Source organism: Armigeres subalbatus, chromosome 1 (assembly GCF_024139115.2).
Source record: "Armigeres subalbatus isolate Guangzhou_Male chromosome 1, GZ_Asu_2, whole genome shotgun sequence".
Taxonomy (NCBI): domain Eukaryota; kingdom Metazoa; phylum Arthropoda; class Insecta; order Diptera; family Culicidae; genus Armigeres; species Armigeres subalbatus.
Genome location: NC_085139.1, coordinates 251710261 through 251731205, shown reverse-complemented (window position 1 = coordinate 251731205; position 20945 = coordinate 251710261). Strand labels below are relative to the sequence as shown.

The following is a 20945-nucleotide window of genomic DNA, read 5'->3' as shown; positions in this document are numbered from 1 at the left end:
CAAAAAGTAATCAAAATCATCGTCACGGAAACATTATCGCCCAATACTAAATACACTGTGATTGGACAATCGGCCTCGCAATCGGCAACCAGATGGCGGTCGTGAGCAAACGTCAAACACAAGCAAAATCGATGGAAGCGCCATCGGTGGCCGATCGACCACCTACAAAAAATTGAATCTACCGTTGAAAAAGGTGAACGATGGAACATGTGTTAAGTGAGACGTCTGTTTCTCTGTGTATAAATCATAATATATTTTGGAAAATTCTTAAATATTGATCAAAGTGTATGTTGGGAGGAAAAAAACGGTTTTTATTTTCTCATGTTCTTGCAGCAAAATTACTTTGGGGATGGGTATGGGTATGTTGGGAGGAAAAAAACGGTTTTTATTTTCTCATGTTCTTGCAGCAAAATTACTTTGGGGATTCCTTACATATTTAATGTACCTCCCCTCAATTCGATTGCAGTATAATCATGGATGCAAATATCATTATTTCGATTTAAAAATAAATGTTTTAATTTTACTTAAATATCACGCGCTGAGAATCATAAGGGCATTAATCGTTTTCTCTTAATCGATTTGTTTCGTTAATAACTCAACTGTTTCCAAAGTTTCAACCGTGATTGTTGCGTCTGGTACAAGATACAATCATCTTTATCACACTCACACCAAACCAAATCACTGCAATTCGCTACATTGATAAAAAGAAAACATCAACGAAGAGCAACGAATTAATGCAGTTACGGCCCTATGATTCTAAGCACGAGGATTGTGATGAAACATTTTCTATTATTCTCCATGAAATGTATAATTTAACTTCACGGATGTATGATAGTCTGTTGTTGTTATTGATACATAATTGAGTGCTGACAAAAGTCGAATTTGAAAATATTCGAAGGGTATTGTTCCTTCTCCAAGAACTTGCTTTAATGAGACTTTAATGAGACAGTGCAGACAATTTAGCATACTTATGGCTTTGTGCTGTAAACAATGATAGCATTTGGTCATTATTGGGAGGAGTTGTTCAAATTTGTCGTGGCCACTAAAGAAATCTTCAGGAGGGACAAAACACAGTAAATAAGATTGTCGATCCAAAAACAACTCGCCATATACCTAACGATCATTTGTCTAGATGATTTATTAGAAAATACCGGCAAGTCTCCCAAGGGGTCAAGTCTTGCAAGGGACCAATTCTCCAAACCTTTTCTTACTGTAGAAAGCCTGATAGTTAAAAAAAAATCAAAATAGGCAGGTCTCCTGCTTGCATGACCATATACCTACCAATTTATAAATTCTGACGTAAAACACCTTCAATTGGCTACTGGTGAAGTGCCAATAAGAGCAGCGAGTAAAATGGCTGGCGAAGTTTCAGAGCAATCATTTTCCCAAGATCCGTACTTTCATTTCCGCCATGAACAAAGCATCATCCGATGGATACATAAAGCTTCATTCAAAAATATTAGTCAATAGTTTCAAAATATTGAAAATAGTGACTTTTTGCGAGAAAAAGTGACTCTAGTGACTTGAAGTCGAAAAAAGAGATTTTTGAGTGACTTGCCCGAAATTGTGACCAAGTCACTAAAAAGTGACCCGCTACCAGGCCTGTGGTGTGGATTGATGTGTTGTATAACACTATAAATCTCCAGGCCTCCTCTGAAATGTTTGGAGTGATTCTATAGCTTTTGCGAGAAAATACAGTCTTTCTGGGTTGTTTCCTTGAAAGAATTTCGCGTGGGTTTCCGAATAAATTTACAATGGAAATTTGATAGAAATAACTTCCAAGTTTTAACTTTTTTTTAAATGATGTGTCACAGAAAATTGACTGTAAAAATGCGATTGAACTTCCTGTTTGCATAAATGAGCATGAGCATTACGAGAATTATGACCGCACAATTCGTAGTTGCTACTCCGTGATTGACTAGAACTTGCAAAATTGTACAGAGAACAGAACTCAATGTACACGTTTTTTGGAGCTCAAATATTCAAAGTCAATAACGGCGCCGGCCACGTCCTTAGGGTCATATTGAATCCGTTCGGGGAATGTTCTCGAGTTTAGCTAAAACGGTGGCTTAAGCGCCACGGGTCGTGTTTGGTTTGCCCGTCTTTTTAAATACGATTTCACTCAAGGAAACTCTCGAATGATTCGCGGAATACTTGTAATCAATTTCGTAACACATGCACTACTTCTGACTCTCTCTTCGTGCGAAACATAGGAAACGTAGAAAGAATGTTCACTCATTCTAGTAAGAAAACGAAACTAGAACTTAATTTGATTAGTGAGTAGAGCATTCAGTATTGGACGCGACTAAATCGTATGGAATGAAAAAGAGCAAACATGGCCATGTAAATAAAAGCTGGCGGGAACGATTAGGCTTTCATTGTCTCGACGATGGAGACTATAGACACTATAGGTTCCATAGACGAGCTGAGGCGAAGGCGAGTGTAGCCAAACGAGCATGACGTCACGATTGCAATCCAAGCAACGGAGCGTGTGACGTCAAATTCACGTGGTACACTGTGAAAAAGTGGAAAAACACACTTAATCGAAATTACCCAACCGTTCCTGAGCTAGTCTATGGAACCTACACACTTAGAATATTCTACAGTGTACGGTAATTTTTTACCGAACTTTCAACAGCTGAACGTTCGGTAATCAGTTCGGTAAATGCAAAGATTACCGATCGTTCGGTAGTTTTAGTTTTTGATGATCTATCAAAAAAGTACCGTACTGTTCGGTAATTCGAAAAACAAAACTAGTACCGTACGTTTCGGTTGTTTTTTCGCTTTGAATGGGGAAAATAAAACTGATGCTTTTAGTTGTTATCAAATAAAAAAATAGGCTTGTAGTTTAAACGCATGACTTCTTTACACCCGATTCTTTTTTTACACGGATTATTTTCGCACGGATTTTTTTTACACGGCTTTTTTTACACGGATTCTTGAAATAACACGGATTTTTTTTGCACGGTTTCTCGAAATAGCACGGATTTTTTTTACACGGATTCTCGAAATAACACGGATTTTTTTTACACGGATTTATTTTTACACGGAACGCATCCCCCAGATTAACAAAGACCCGGTTACTTTTTTTACACGGATATTTTTTGCACGGCTTTTTTTACACGGTTTCTCGAAATAGCACGGATTTTTTTTGCACGGATTCTCGAAATAACACGGATTATTTTTACACGGTTTCTCGAAATAACACGGATTATTTTTACACGGATTTTTTCACACGGCACGCATCCCCGTGTAAAAAGAATCAGGTGTATTTGTTTTTTAGAAAAAATGGATTTAGAGAAAATCAGGTTCTACTTTTCTATACGGAAAACGATGAACGTAAATCAAATGAATATTTATAATTATATACTCCGCTTTACTTTGGAGAAAACTAGAAATGCTTCAATTTTTCAGTAAATTGTTTCCAAGGGAGGAAGCTGAAAAAAAATGTTGCATGAGCGTGATGACCGTGCATTTTGCAGTAGCTGCTCCAAACTCCAAAGCTGAAAAAAATTATTGCGGAGAAAATCAAATTACTTGATTATGAACGTAACATACCTGTTATCATTTCTCCTTTCAACAGTTTAGTTTTTCCGTGATAAATCCAATGAAAAATTATTTACCATTTCTTTCAGCTTTGAAACAGCCGCTAGCTACATACAAATTTTGATTCAACAAAACTGAATATGACAGTTTGACAGTTCAACCGCCATTCAACGATTTACCGTAGTACTGTAAAACAGAATTTGTTTTGCAGCTTGTTCGGTATTTATTCTAACTGTAAGTTCAATTACCGAAGTCTGTCAAATCATTTTGGAATTACGGTTTGTTCGGAAAAAAATTAACAAAATCCGGTAAATTTAATCTTGTTAACCGAACGTACTGTAATTTATCATGTTTACCGAAGCCTTTCGTCAAAAAAAATTACCGAACAGCGAATTCTATTTTAAGTGTGTATAGTGTCTATAATGGCGACGATTACTTCGATGGCGGTAACACGATGGCGATCACCGGCGCACTAAGGAGGATTTCCGCCCAAATCGTGGCCAAAAGTCAAAAACAATATTTTTAGATATCTCCATATTATTTTTCGTTTTTGTGCTCTCAGATAGTAATACTAACTTGCCCTGTTTTTTTTTGGATCAATATTGATTACTTGTGAGCAATGCTGGCTGCCAAAACTTCACCATAATTTACATGCTAGTTTTATCGCAATTGTCCATGAAAAAATGTTTTATCGTGTTTTTCTGGGTTTTTATTGATTTTTAATATGAGAATCACTATAGGTACCAATAATGAGGGTATGTAAAATCGTTTCCAAGCATGATTCGATCTGAAATTGTTTTCAGGTGATCCATAATGATGATATTAATTGCTAGCTTTTTTAACCTTTTTTACAATAATATGTTTTACAAAATTAAACTTTTGGTTAAGTTCCGAACCCGATCAAAAAACAAAATTGTCAGCGTTGGAAAGATTGGAGTTTCCTCAATGATCTACACGAAAAACATTTCACGCATCCTCACGCAATCGTGAGATGTTTTTATTTGAATATAGTGAAGTTTTCTAAGAAAAGCTAGGCGAAATAAATTAATATTTATGATTTTGAGCGACAAAGCTCATAAAATGGTTCCCTTTCAAAGAAGAGATGGACTTTGATGAAAAGCATACGCATTTTCGGATGTAAAAGGTTGTTAAGGAATAAAGTGGTTGAAGTGCAACGAATGTATCTGATCTGCTCCATTGATTGTAATATCAATACATTATCCAGGGACTTTACCATTGTCCGATGACAAATTTGTTCGGTTATCAGATCGACGCACCCCTCGGCGGAGCATGCACTGGGTGGCTTGCGTAACCACCCATCTTGAAGAGGTTTCGGCGCATCGACGGCGCCATCCTATTTTTTAATTAAGTCTTCTACTAGCGACTGAAAGGATCGGACAGGGTCCGAATATCCAAGGAAATTTATCCCTAGTTTATGTAGTGTGTAGTCTAATAAATGTAGTTTTAAAGTAATAAAGTGTTGTTTATGAAGCCAATGTGATGTGTAATGTGTGATGGACGAAATAAATATATTAAGTGTATAAGAAGTGTGAGTTGTGGATGCATAGCCGAGGAAACCAACCGAAACCCATTAGGAATCAATCAACCACCCAAGTCTGCCGATTTGCGATCACCTCAGCTACCCAGGATCGTTTTTCTTTAATAAGCCACCAATATACAGTCCACATTGGAGGTAGAGGACCAGCTTCCAAACAAATTTATATAGTCGAAGTGAACAAACGAAGCACATTTTCGGAAATCTCAGTAAGTAATAATTAAAGAATGAAAATTAACTTAAAAATCATACTCATTGACAGAGTCAGAGGAGGACACCACTCGTCGCAAGCACGCTGTAGTTCCCAAAGGCAGTGTTCTTACGCCAAGTGGTGCTCTACCTAATAAACAACAACTGACGCCGCCAGTGGTCATACTTCACTACTAGTTTAATACAAAGAGCACGAAGACAGAAAAATACGCTTTGCTGTTAATTGAATGCATTTACAGCAGACAAAATGATTGGCATAGTTTTGGCCACGCTTTTACACTGCGTACTCCTATGTGCGGCGTATCCATTCTGAGGTTTGGCGCGCAGCGATGGAAGGTGAAATGGTAAGAACATATCACCTAGGTATGTTTACGGTATGTAGTTTTTGTGTGAAGGCATCGTCTTGAAAGTCCAGTGAGTTAACAGATGCGGTTCCAAAGCTATCCAGACTATAAACCGTAATCATAGAGGTTTCTAAGATCCTAAACAATAGTCCACTGATTGTTCGTAACGACCCCAGTTTTAATTCCAAAAGTGTCTAGTTTTTGGAGGTTGAACAAAAGTTATAGGAATCTGAAAATGTGATTATTACAAATTTTACAACATTTTCAGAATTTTATTAAAGTCATAGCTAGTTTAAATTGATTTTTAGAAGTCCACGTGAAAAGATTTCCGGTAATAAAGTTAATCAGTTCAGTGCCTGTTTTCTCTTGTTTCGGACAGCAGAACGATCGCGCGATCTGCCGAAATATTGTGTTCTGCATTGCGCGGCCGGTAATAAGAGTAGCCATCGAACAAGTAAGTGCAGTGCGTGTTTTAGTCGTCGGGAAAGAAATAAAATACCTATCTTGTGTTCGGTGGCTCATGCGCATGTCGTGCGCGGTCGAAAAAAGCGCGTTCTTCAATAGTTTGCTGTAGCCATCGAGCAAGTGAGTACAGAGTAGGGTGGTTCAAAAAATCGATTTTGCTCCACAGTGCTCATCTGATTCTTTACCATGTTTTTCACTATGGTTTTCACTGAGTGAAAGCTGTTGAGTATTCCTTTTAGCTATGTAGGTTTTCTTTTAACATGCGCTTGATGGGGAAGCGTCATTAACAGTATAATGAAAAAATAAATTTCCCCGTACTAATATGCATGCAAACTTGCAACGGCTTGTGCTAAATCAGTTTTAATCCAAATGAGCTCAAATTTTCAGAGGACACTCAGAACATGGTAAAGAATCAGATGAGCACTGTGGATTTTTTGCAAAATCGATTTTTTGAACCACCCTAGTACAGAGTGCTGCGCTTCCGTGCGGTCGTCCAAAACGCGAACCTCCTCAGTTTTCATATGCCACTGGACGTGCATGTTTTACTTTTTAACTCGTATTAGTGTTATTTCCCATCCCATAGATCGCATCGTTTACCAAAGTGAATCCTGATAAATTATCCTTTGAAACTAAAACTATATCCTATCCCAAGACAATCGTGGAGATGCAGAGGTACACTCGGTCTCTAGTAGCAACGAGAGTCGGACTAACAATCCTTCCCTTCCTGTATGGCCGTTAGGACGTGGCCGGCGCAGTTATTGACTTTAAATATTTGAGCTACCGAAACGTGTACATTGAGAATGGGTAGCTAATCCCAAGCTTCATTCATTGTGTTCTCTGTAAAATTTCTCAAGTTCAGTCAATCACGGAGTAGCAACTACGAATTGTGCGGTCATAATGCTCATGCTCATTTTTAGAAGTCCACGGGAAAAAGAAACCTGGAAGGGTTTATTGAAATCTATGGAATCACAATCATCCCTAAGCCCGCATGGAATATGGTTCGCAAGGGGTACGATCTCTTGATATTGAATCGCCAAGGTCCATGACAAATTTTGAAAGTTAATTAACCTCAAAGAAATAAGTAATAACTGCTTGAAACCATTGCAGATTGACAGAAATTTGTGAGATCCGTAACCTCTGCTGGAAGGTTTTAAAGATTTTCAAAAATCAAAAGCATTCCAGAATGGGCAGTGAAACAAAAAGGTGAAATGACTAGAGGTCGGATAGGCAAAAGGTGTAAGGAACAGAAGTTCGAATGAACAAAATACAAAAATTCCTAATTTCATGTACATAACACTTCTAAAGCAAAAATAGTTTAGTATTCTCCAGAAATTGCCATCTTTATGTCATGGGCAGTTCTTTAGCTAATTTACAGTCAGAATGCAGCAGTCACCGGGCGAGCAATGTGTGGGTTGTTTTTGTATTGAATCACGATACAATGCAGTTACATAATTAGTGCTTGACATACCGCATCGTGCTTTCGTGCTGTGCGATTCTTTTCTCTCTTTGCGGAAGGAAGTTTTAATACTACCCGACGCTATTTTAATTTCAACAGTGCTTCTCAGCGATATTTGTACCCACTGATAAATCTCAATCATCGAGCGCTCCCGTACGAACGAAATCGTCTGCAATTTTAAAAGAATGCATCGCGCTTGAATTTTTCATGCTAAAACGCATCATTTCACTCATTTGCCAAAAAATCATTTTGGTTCAAAATCGCATTTGAAATCAATTTGGGGGCAATTTATTGCTCATACATGGAAGATTATCCATTATTTTATGCAACACACGTCAATTCACCGTTTTTAACGAAGAAGAATAAAAGGAAACCTACGATGATTTAAATGGATGATTCCACTCAACCATGAGTTTTTAGGTGCCGAATTGGGTGCGTTTCAACTCACGCTTGATTTGAATCATCCATAAGTTTTGAGATTTTGAGTTTTTACCAACACTGGCAAGGACCCGTGCCTTCGTTTTACGTTGGACCCGTTTGCGGAAGTAAAATTCCGTCAAGCGGTGGTAATCCTGCAGGGACACCGTTCTGGGAAAATACCGAAGGTCACGTCTCAACGCTCAGCAATGAGCATTAATAAAAACAATAGGAAGGCTGAATTCTCCACTTCCTTCAAAGAAACAAGGTTTCAAGACCGTCCTGCCCAAGCGTCAAAAAAATAGAACGAAGCTGGAGACTTCAGATATTCCTTCTAAATCTAACGTTGACATTATTTCTTCTCCTATCCAGGCTTGTAAAATGTCATCTGCATGTCATTTGACTAATTTGTTCATAACTTTCTTCAGAAGCCCAATTTACTTCAAAATTTTAGATGTACGCATAACGCTTGAGTAGTGCTATATTTTTGTCCAAGAGTACGTTGTTCTAAATATAACATCTGAGGCTAGAGAGTGGAATATCTCCAAAATGTCACGTGTCATTTGACATAATGTCATTTGAATGACATTTTGCCTCCCACGCTTCAGGTTACATATTTACAGCAGTGTCTTGTTAGGCAAAGTCGTAGCCACATTTAAGCGCTATAGGTTTGTCATACTTGACAGTTGATAGCTAACTTCTGAAAAAAGTTCTGGGAAAATTATACAAACGAAAGCAAATGACATTTTACAACATTGCTCCTATCGAACTTAGCAATCAGTTCGATTTGATTAATGACGAATTTGAGAAAATCGAATCTACCTCTAGCCCAGGTGATTCGATTCATGCGAAGAAACAACGGATTCCGCCAATTGTGGTAACTGTTGCCAAGTTTTCTGGCTTTCGGAATGAAATCTTGAGTAACCTTCGCGGGATCAAGATTTCATTTCAGATTGCTAGGAAGGGTGACTGCCGCGTTTTGCCGGGATCTTTTGACGATCGCAAACGTCTTCTTCAGTATTTAACTCAGAAGCGCCATAAATTCTTCACATACCACGACAAAACTGAGCGATTGTTCAAAGTCGTCTTGAAAGGTCTCCCCAGTGATGATAAATCACTGGATGAGATTAAAATTGAAGTTTCTCAATTACTTGGATTTTCACCAGTTCAAGTAATTAAGATGAAAAAGAAATCCCATTCTGGTACTTCCCAGAGGGGCATTTCTCAAGAATTTTATTTAGTTCATTTTAACAAAAGTGAACTAAATAATATGAAAAGTTTGGAAAAGGCCTGTATTATGTCCCATGTCCGTGTTACATGGGAACATTTCCGCAGGCCTGGGGGAAATTTCCAAACCCCCACCCAGTGCCGTAAGTGCCAAAAGTGGGGTCACGGAACCAAACATTGACACATGGATGTTTAATGCATGATTTGTGGTGGAACCTCTCACGCCAAGGACGCATGTCCTGTGAGAGAAGATTCCAATAAATTTAAGTGTGCAAATTGTGGGGGGAATCATAAATCCAATTTTTGGAAATGCCCTTCACGCAAAAAAGTTTTGAATTTAGAGATATTATAGAAAATTTTATTTGAAGATGGTTCTGCGGGATATTATACTATTTAATATCCCAATGGCCCAACTTGTTTTTTATCCACTCGAAATCCTTCGACAATTGATTTGGTTTTAATGGATTCATGATCACCTTCCTGTGACGTTTGAAATCTCACAAAAAGCCATTTATAATCCAATCAGCTCTACTTTTAATTATCTTGGAGCTGATTGGGATTTAAAACGTATATCGATAGGAATTTTGATGTTGATATTCCTCTCGATACCAAAAGTGATATTGATAATGCTCTCGTATCTTTGACAAATTTAATTGTCGAAGCCAGATGCATTGCAATTCCGAAATGTGAAGTTAAATTCAACTCCATTATTATTGACGACGATCTTCAGCTACTGATCCGTCTTAAAAATGTGAGAAGAAGGCAATACCAAAGAACTCGCGATCCCGCGTTGAAAGTTATTTGGCGAGATTTGCAAAATGAAATTAAAAAACGTTTCGCTATTCTGAGAAATACCAACTTTGAGAATAATGTCTCGAAGTTGGACCCCAGTTCGAAACCATTTTGAAAATTCTTAAAAAACCTCGAAAGCCAATTCCAGCGCTTAAAGAGGGAAATAAAATTTTATTAACATATGGCGAAAAGGCTCAAAAACTTGCTCAGCAGTTCGAGAGTGCCCATAATTTTAGTCTAGGTCTCACTAGTCCAATTGAGGATCAGGTTACACGGAGCTTCGAAGACATTCTCAACCAAGATAATGTTTTTGACCCTTCGTTGGGAACTAATTTGGATGAAGTGAGATCTATTACTATAAAATTTAAAAATATGAAAGCCCCGGGTGATGATGGTATTTTCTACATACTTATCAAAAAACTTCCTGAGAGCTTTTTATCCTTTTTGGTTAATTTATTTAACAAATGTTTCCAATTGAGATACTTCCCAGATAAATGGAAAAACGCCAAAGTTGTTCCAATTTTAAAGCCGGACAAAAATCCAGCTGAGGCTTCTAGTTATCGCCCAATTAGTTTGCTTTCTTCAATAAGCAAACTGTTTGAAAAGATTATTTTAAATAGAATGATGGTTCATATTAATGACAATTCTATTTTTGCTGATGGGCAATTTGGTTTTCGCCATGGGCATTCAACCACTCATCAGTTATTAAGAGTTACGAACTTAATTCGGCTCAACAAATCGGAAGGATATTCGACTGGAGTGGCTCTTCTTGATATGAACCGGTGCCAGCGAAAGTGGTACATAAACCAGTTTTGTCGATTTTGTGTTTTTACACCAACGGCTTCTGTTGGCAAAGATTTAGTAAGGGAATAACGAAAAAGTGATTTTTGACAACTAAATCTGGAGATATGCACTTTTTAATTTCTGGTATATAGGGGAACGGTTTGCCACTTCATCTCATAGCTCCTATTTCTATCCCATCAGAAACAAAGCAATGGAAATGAATTTGGTTTGTTTATTATTTTTGTGATTTTTTTCAGCAGTGAGCACGCATGTTGACAAAAAGAAGCGACAAATTTGGTGCCGTATATCTTTGTTTAGCGATGAGATTGATATATGTACAGTGAGATGGAGATCGGAACAGCTCCCCTATCACAATGGCAATTTCGTTGCCAGGAAAAGTGGTACATGTACAGTTCTACCCACTAAAATCAGCTTATTAATAAGAAAATTTGACAACAAGAATGTTTTTGCCACAGATTTTAACCCTATTTTGAATATTAAGATGGTTCACTGCCGTTTAAAATATTTTTTTCAAATGTACATGTACCACAACGATTTTCGGTTTCTGTTGCCTTTTGTTCCCATTAATAGTGGTACATGTGCATTTTGTTTCAACGAACATGAAATTTGTCAAGAAACTTCGCAAATTTCACATTACTACCTTTAGGCACAACAGTCATAACACGTTGGTGCAGCTGAGTAGCAGAAAATTGCAAATTAGAATTTTATTTTCGAAGTTTTTGGGAAAATGCGTGTCCTGTAAAATTTACTCAATGTAACATGTACCCCTTTCGCTGGCACCGGTTCATATAGAGAAAGCATTTGACAGTGTTTGGCATGAAGGTTTGATTGTAAAATTGATTAATTTTAATTTTCCTCTGTACATCATTAAACTGATCCAAATTATTTATCAGATCGCTCACTGCAGGTAAACTATCAGAATTCCAAATCTGATAGATTACCTGTAAGGGCTGGTATCCCCCAAGGCAGCATACTGGGGCCCATTTTGTATAACATTTTTACTTCTAACTTACCTGACTTACCACCAGGGTGTCAAAAATCTTTGTTTGCAGATGACACAGGTCTCTCAGCCAAAGGGCGAAGCCTTCGTGTCATTTGTAGTAGATTGCAAAAAAGTTTGGATATTTTCTCCACTTACTTGCAAAAATGGAAAATTTCCCCGAATGCTTCCAAAACTCAGCTTATAATTTTCCCACATAAGCCGAGAGCTTCTTATTTGAAACCTTCTAGCAGACATATTGTCAATATGAATGGGGTTCCAATTAATTGGTCTAGCGAAGCTAAATATTTAGGACTTCTGCTAGATCAAAAATTAACTTTTAAAAATCACATTGAAGGCCTTCAGGCCAAATGTAACAAATATATTAAGTGTCTATATCCACTTATAAACAAAAAATCAAATCTTTGTTTTAAGAACAAACTTTTGATTTACAAACAAATTTTTAAACATGCCATGTTGTATGCTGTGCCAATATGGAGTTGCTACAATACTAGAAAGCACTCCAGAGGATTGAAAATAAAATTTTGAAAATGATTCTGAAGTTGCCTCCGTGGTATAGTACCAATGAACTTCATAGAATTTCTAATATTGAGACATTGCAACAAATGTCCAACAAAATAATTTCCAATTTTAGACAAAAATCGTTGCAATCTTCTATTGCAACGATTAACTAAGGGTACATAGTATAAAATAGGTTAAGTTTAGTTTAAGTTGAAATCATTGTAATTCCTACATGGTTCAATTAAACCACAGGAAAAATCCTAACTGCAAGAGGAAATTTAAATGTATTAATAATAATTAAAACTGTTACATATCAAATAAGGATGATAGTGTTAAGGAAACACGAAACACCTAGTCTAAGAGATGAATGCATGTATTAGATAATTAGCAAATAAAACTAGTGAAAAAAAAAGTATGTAGGAATTTCAACATTGAGTTCAGATATTGGAGGTCTACAAGACCAAAGGAGTGATTCATAGGTTTTCGAGCTTGTGTCTTAGGACATGGGACATCATTACACCAGTATTTTGTATACAATTTTCCCAGAAAATTTACGATACTTCAAACCATTCTTGAATTCAGATGTTGGGGGTCTAAAAGACCAACAGATTGATTCAATGGCTATTTAGCTTATGTATCAGTTGCAAAAACATCATGAGACTTCATTACACCAGTATATGAAAATTATAACATTCCCAGAATATCTTCGGTACTCCAAAGCATTCTTGACTTCATATATAGGAGGTCTACAAGATCAACAGAGTAATCCATAGGTTCTCGAGCTTGTATGTTAACTTTAGAAGCCCGAAGGAATATCATTACACCAGCATATACAAATGATATCTACGATACCATACATGAGCTATTCCAATTCATAAGAATAGTTGAGTCATCGAAGATTTTCATGTTGATCGTTTTGAATATTAAGATCTGTACTCAAGGATAGTTTGGAGTGTGGTAGATAATGAACGAATTCTGTAGTGTGTCTGTAATGGTGTAATGAAGTCCCGTGGAGCTATTCGAACTCATAAAACTACTAGGGACATCGAGGATCTTCAAGTTGATCGATTTGAATATTGAGATCTGTACTCAAGGATAGTTTGGAGAGTCGTAGATGTCGGCCGAAGTTTGTAGTGTGTCTGTAGTGGTATTACGAGGTACCGTGGAGCTATTCCAATTCATAAAAATAGTGGGGACATCAAAGATCTTCTTGTTGATCCATTTGAATATTAGGATCTGTGCTCAAAGACAGTTTGTTGTGTCGTTGAAGATCAACGAATTCTGTATGTGTCTTCAATATTGTAACGAAGTTTCGTGGAGCTATTCCAACCTTTAAAAATAGTTGAGACATCGAAGATCTTGTATATCGCTTTTAATATTAAGATCTGTACTCTAGGACAGTTTGGAGAGTCGTAGATATTGAACGAATTCATTGAGATCTGTACTCAAAGAAAGTTTGGAGTGTCGTAGATGTGAATCGAATACTTTTGTGTGTCTGTAATGTTGTTACGAGGTACCTTGGAGCTATTTCAACCTATAAAACTAGTAAGGACATCGAAGATCTTCATGTTGATCGATTTGAACATTGAGATCTGTACTCAAGGATAGTTTGGAGTGTCGTAGATATTGATCAAGTTCTGTGGTGTGCCTGTAATTGTGTTGCGAGGTACCTTGTGGCTATTCCAACTCATAAAACTAATGAGGACATCGAAGATCTTCATGTTGATCGACTTGAATATTAAGATCTGAACTCAAGGATAGTTTGGAGTGTCGTAGATGTCGAACGAATTCTGTAGTTTGTCTGTAATGATGTAATGAAGTCCCGTGGAGCTATTCCAACTCATAAAAATAGTTGAGACATCGAAGATCTTCTTGTTGATCGATTTGAACGTTAAGATCTAAATTCAAGGACAGTTTGGAGTATCGTAGATAATGAAAAAGATCTGTTATACCGCTGTCTAGACACTGGATTTTATGATTAAGTATTCCATTTTCAATTATTCAATAAGAATATGGTAAAGTATGGTGCTGATTCCTAAGAACATCAAAATTACAACTCAAGGACAGTTTGGATGCTCTAGGTAATCGTAGTGCCCGTAACCTGACCTGTGCAATATTTTTCCTAGATGAAGCAGTTAATTTTGAACATTTTTGCAAAGCTCTATTTCTTAAAACTGATTTTTGACAGCTGATTTTCGCCTTGGGTCTTATATGACCCATCCGTATTGAATCGGTTAATGATTATAAGCTCATCACGTACAAATAGAAATGTTTTGCGCTCAAAACTAAATCACCTGTGTTTTCTCGTGATAGTGCATACGGTGGGTACGATTTTTATCAACTCTACTGTGTTTTGTGACAGTTGCAATTTAAAAGACTGGCTTCGCCCTTATCTAGAAAAGAAATATTTTTCGGGAGCAAAGAAAGTTCTACCTCTCTGCTTTCTTGTTAAACTATCTAAATTTATCAGATGTAGAAATGTATCAAGTTTCTGATAGTAACAAACGGAACAAATTTATCTGATCAAAGTAAATGTAATACAATGTGTTTAAATAAAAATACTATCTCCTTGTAGTATGATCAAATTCCATGAATGCCTACAAGAGAGGCGTTAAGTACAAATGAATTTTCCTTCAGCTATCTGCTACAATTAATGGGTATGAAATTAAAAAAAATAACACAACATGAGAATTTAAAAAAAATAGCCTTAAAAAATTAACTGCGTGAAGGTCTGCCTGTTCCTGTCATTTCCGATAATCATCGTATCAATGATATACATTGTCCTGTAGTGCAATCTTTTTCGACAAGACACAAGCGATTTATTTTATTCTTGTTAACATTGTTCAATAAAATAACAGATTAGCAGCTTTAGGGGAACAGGTGGTAAAATGAACACGTTAAGGACTTGCGTTGAATTCAATCATAAAACGAGGATAATTTTCAGCAATTTAATTCATATTCTTATTGCACTGAACAATTTTTTCACTAATAAATATTGTTTTATATAGTTTTTCTTCGAAATAAAAAACATTGAAATTTCGTATGTACAAAAATAGTGCTGGTAAAATGAACATCGCTTCTAAAACCCTTTTGAAACATTTAATTTTCTTTTTTTAACTCTGGCATTGTATATATAACAAGCGCCGTAGCGTGTGGTTGGCAGGGTTGGCCCCCGCCAAGGGCGCCTGGCCTTAGGGGGGCGCCAAAATCCAGAATTCCGCTATAGGAAATGATGGCAAATTATTCAAAAATTCACTGGTTCAAAGTGATACAAATTTAACCTTTTATTACGATTCTCTCGGGGACTACATACATAATCAATCATTTGACGTATTGTCGGAAGGCCCTGTTCCGACAATAACTGATACAGGTTGTTACCAAATGGTTTCACTTTGTGTATGGTGTTGGAATGCAGTGTCGGGAACGAACTAAGTGGGAATCCAGCTACGTGCGTGTGTGGTGATTGCGCCTTTTCGACGCCTCTCACCAACTGTAGGTGTTATTAACACGAGAACGCCATCTTGCAAATCGGCGTCCTGTTGCTGGTAGTTTTCCGCGTGCCTAAGTGCACCTCCGGAGCGATGAATTACCATTAGGCTGGCCAACGTTTGGTTATTCGTTTCTGGGGTTGCCAACTGTTGGCCCCAGTTCTGCGAGACGACTTCCGTGGACCAAAGCTATCCGGTCGGCAGACGACTTCCAGTGAGTGAAGTGCGTAGTGAAGAAGCCGATCGTCCCCGAGCTTGGCAAGACCTGCCAAGTGAGAATCACCGAGGTTGCTAACATTCTGCCCAGAGGTGCCGGGACTTCTCGTATTACTGAAGGTACTTTCTACGGGCGGTACCACGCAACGAACGCCATTTTGTCATACGGAGTCCTGATAACGACAGTACAGCTATTGTTCGTCCCAGCTTTTCTCACGTATCGTGCCAACTAACGCCGTGTTATCGGCTTCCGTCAACGGATGGAAATTCCGGAATTTACCTCGGCCATAAGATCGTCGAGAAGCAACACCTCGTGGAATCAAGTCCTTGGGACATGGGAGAAAGGAGGTATTTTGCGCCCTCCCCGGAAGCTGCCGTTGGTCAGACCAGCAGCTTGGGGTTTTGGCTATTCCCTTTCTGGGAACTACCGAGGTCATAACATTTCAATATATCAAAACGTCGGCATGCTCCGCTAATTTAGAAATGTCTTTTTCATTATTTACTTGATGGAAAAGAAAGTGGAAGGAAAAGGAAGGAACAGGAAATGCAAATGGAAAGGAGCATGAAACAAGCTTCTGGGGAAGGAGCTATAAGGATAAGGACTTCAATAAGCCAAAGGCGAAGCGTGAATCAAATATGTACATATAGTTTTTGATCGCGACTTAAAAATGCATATCGTTATCTAATACATAATAGATGTACGGATGTTCTGATAAGAAATTTGAATGAATTTGAGATAAATTCCCTCATTTTATGCCGACAAACTATGCGATCGCACTTGATCCAGACCCACTCCAAAAACTCATTATATACCTTGATCTGAATAGGGCCCGTTGGTTATTCTGGCCATCAATCAACCCACTCCGGAATTGTTTTGTTCTTGATACGACTTGGATCAATCGCTATTCTCACAATCAAACAATTCACTCCAAAGTTAAAGGTCATTCAGTAGTTTTTGCAAACCAAGCCACTCCGAAATTGAATTTTTCGTCATCGAAAGGGCTAATGGCGATTCCACTTCATATAAGGGTTCTTCTTGATGTGACTAGGTTCGATAGCAATCAAAATCGAATAGCAAGCACAAATTGAGAGCTAATTTATGTTTCTAATTAAATCCTTTTTTTTGTCGTGAATCCACACACTACTATATCTATTTTATTTTTACTTGCGTTAGTTTACTAAATCTTTCAGAACATAGTTAAACTTCAACGGATTTCTAGAAATGTTCTGGTCTTTTAATGACCCTTACTTTCTACCTAGTGAATCATATGCAGGTGTTAGAAGCTTTAAGAATTCATAAAGAAAAATTCATTACACCCCCTCGAAAAAAAAATTTAATCTGCCTGCTCATAGCACGTTTTTTTTACCATCTGAGTAAGGGGCGCCTAATAAAGGTTTCGCCAAGGGCGCTGGAAGTCCACGTTACGGCTCTGTAATATAACTAGTTAAGATTATGAGAGCCTTTTGAAAAATCTGGTATAACTTTTGAAAAGCTCTTAATTATCAATATAATAAAAGGAAGAAAAAAAGTTTTGAAATATCAGTTATTTTTAAATTAAATTTACATATTGTTTTATCTTGGTTATTTGATATGGTTTGTTTCTTGAACTTCTGCTCCACATTTGCACAACTTTTATCATACATTTGTGAAAGTTTGATACTAGTGTTCATTTTACCCTCATACGTGCCTTGTGATAAATAACTCTTCCTCTAACTATGCAAACCAATAATTTTACTATTTACCCCTGCAACATCTTTGTGAAGGCAGTCATATTTGCCGCTGTGGTTAGAACAGGTTTGAATCAATGTTATTATGAATTTATTAAGAATTAAAGCTTGCGGAAAAAGTGGTGAAAATTACATCAAACCCTATTTTTACGGCCTCGTTTGATATTTTGGATAGTAATGGCTATTCGTTCGGTCTCAAAACCAAAATTTATTAGCTAAGGTACCTTATTTTATTTCGAGAAAAACTTGTGCATGGTTAACATACGCCTAAATAGTGTTTTATTCTAAATATAGTAAACTGTTCATTTAACCACTTCTTCCAAAATCCAAAGATCCAAAATAATAGAGCAGAAAAGTGGCATAAACAAAAATTGGATCTGAAATTTAGACCACTGGTGCAAGGCATTTTTTTTGTTCGTTGATCTAAAGTTTGGTTCAAAACATATTGAAATTAAATGCGTCTGTTCGCGCTTTGTCATAACATTTGAAGCTTTTTTCGTGCATGTATGCTTTCTTAACAACATCAGCAAGCCATCTATTATTACAACAGTGTAGAAAACCATGATTTTTGGGTGAAAAATTCATTTTACGAATGTGGTTTTTCATCTGTCAAAAACGATTTTGGACCGAGTTTAAAGGCTCCCCCAGACCTAAGCGATTTCATCGCCGCGACGGCGACAACTAGTCGCCGCGATTCTATCGTTGGGTCGCTGCAGGCAATTTTCTATTTACGCTTCCATATTCACGGCGACAGAATCGCTGTCGCCAAGCGATAGAATCGCGTCGTTACTGTTGCATCGCGTGTGTTTGGGGGAACCTTAAATTTAGTCCAGTTCCAAAAAAAGACCAGAAAACTGGAATTCGCGAAGTCGAAGCAAATTCTGCTCTTCCCTCCTATGGGAAATCCCATTGCTGTCTGTCAGAGTTTGAGTGAAACATGGCTGTCATTTCCTCCTCACTGTTGCTCTACTGTAAAAACCCATAAAGAACTGTCATTGTTTGTGTGAATAATTTTGCTTCGACTTCGCGAAAAGAGCAAAATTTGGAACACTGGTGCAAGCTCAATTTGTTTACATTGGTCCAAAGTTTGGTCTAAATCGACGATTTGTATCACTGGTGAAGTTGCTCTTAAGGTAAGCGAAATAAAGTACAGATGTGGAATAAGCGAAGAAACAGTGGCTGAACTTGTTTAGTTCCTCCACTGTTGGGTCTTTTACCCTACATGCGGTACGTTTTTCGTGCCTGGTGAACTGTATCTCGAACAACGAGCTGCATTGTCGTTGTCACCAGAGGCCGATAGCTTCTGAAATTCGTAAATAAACTATTAGACCGGATCCTAGCTGGGTATCACAGCAAAGGCGGTCGCAGAGGCTCATGGCAGCGTAGCCTCCATAAAGAAATTAAAGAAGTCGACCGAAATCTAGCCTGGCAACAGGTTAGGCGAAAACTGAACATCGCATAGTATGAAGATGTTTAAAGTCGGCCCATTGTACCACTCGGTGTGAGCAGGACTTACAAATAAGTAAGTTTTGCCGAGATCTCAGATAGCTTAGTCGATACGCATTAGTAGTGCAAATCTTTTGGGCTGGAAGTTTTCTCGACTTCTCTGGGCAAGAATATTATGTTATTAAAAAGGAACATATCTTCGAGTTTATATCTTTGAGCAAACCATTGAACATATGATTTACGAAGGGATGAGGTGAAATTATGTAATATGAAGTAGAATAGGGTTTGGGATCGATCACAAGTTGTGACATATGGTTTTACAACATAGCTTCGTTGAGATTTTTGCTGCATAAAGCAGAAGAATATCAACTCTCGCATATATCAATTTGCGTTGTCTCTCAAAAGAACCCAGATGTAGACCAAAGTACGTTCCACAATGCACTTATTAACTGGATCACTCATACAGTAATAACATGGCCATAGCTACCGAATAGAAATATTCACATTATGAGCAGTTTATCGTCGTTTCTAATTCTGTGAAGTCATCTGCACTCCTATGGCAGCTTCTGCGATGTGACAGTGAGTGTAAAATCAACATGAATGTTAACCTCAATTGCACACCTTCCATTGTAGTAAGTAAATGATGTACTGCTTAGAAAAAAATCATTAATACTGTAAGCATCTCTGGTTAGGTCGATGGACAACCATTCATCATATGTTCCACATAAGACGCAAAGGTATCGCATTCGTTCAGCAACAAAAGACCTCAATTCAGATGTAACGACGAACCCGACATCTTCACACAATCTCAACATCGTCACTATGTATGTACTTATCACTTTTCAAAACCCGATGAATAGCAATCAAGAAGCAAGAGAGAAATCGCCTCTTTTTGCTTTCCCTTTGCCACTAGATGAGGCACCAGCATAGTTGAATACCTTTACTATATAGTCGTGAGTGCAATTTTCCCGCTTTTCAAAAGCCCTGGACACAAATTGAAAACTGTGCGCCGTATTGTCGGGGCGAAACACTTCATCAATCGCGACTCAAGTTCCAATCAACACCCGGCCCCCATTCTACGAGTCAGTCCACACGACCGATGGACGCAAATTGGTTTTCGCTTTTGGCATCCCTCCACAAGTCAACCACACACTCATCGATCGCCGTTGTTCCACCCGCCCAACGTTCAACCATCGTCATTGCCACCATCGGACGCGAATCGAATTGTTTGATCGACAGAGGACTGGGGAAAAGGTAACCCGTCACCATACCTTTCCCTGGCGATCGTTTCCCATCCGTTTTTGTATTGATTACCCCGGCACTGAATGGAGTCGTCAAGAGGCGTGAAAAATTCGCATTTCCGCGCATCCACGAACATTGTGTGAGAAACTTCGATTGATACCTACCGCAAAATGGCAGCTCCCGGTCCCATCCCTTGACCGGATCGCAGCGGATCGTTTCCTGACCGAACAGTTCATAGCCGGAGTCGCACTCGTACTTAGCTGACCGGAAACCGGGTCCTCCGCCGTCCGCAGGCTGTGTCTGGACTCGGGCGTTGGCCGGGATCGCTGGAGGTCCGCAAACTGTTGAGGAGAGAAATGAAAAACATGGAATTAGGAAACGTTGTTGCTAGAGTTTTGTGTGGTTCGAACTAAGAACTAAGGGACATTTGCAGCTCTAAGACTTTCATTATTAACTCGAGTTACCGATGACGACGATTATAGATGAATATTGCGAATTATAAATAGTT

The 20945-nt window shown here is 38.0% G+C and overlaps 1 protein-coding gene across 1 annotated transcript in view; it reads right to left on the bottom strand.

Moving 5' to 3' along the window:
• The window catches only part of LOC134206625 (sushi, von Willebrand factor type A, EGF and pentraxin domain-containing protein 1), a 201907-nt gene that overhangs the window by 27956 nt on the left and 153006 nt on the right, over nucleotides 1-20945 (bottom strand). Inside the window, exon 2 of the mRNA XM_062682354.1 lies at nucleotides 20602-20778. Coding sequence (XP_062538338.1) covers nucleotides 20602-20778 — 177 coding nt within the window. The remainder of the gene's footprint in view (nucleotides 1-20601; nucleotides 20779-20945) is intronic.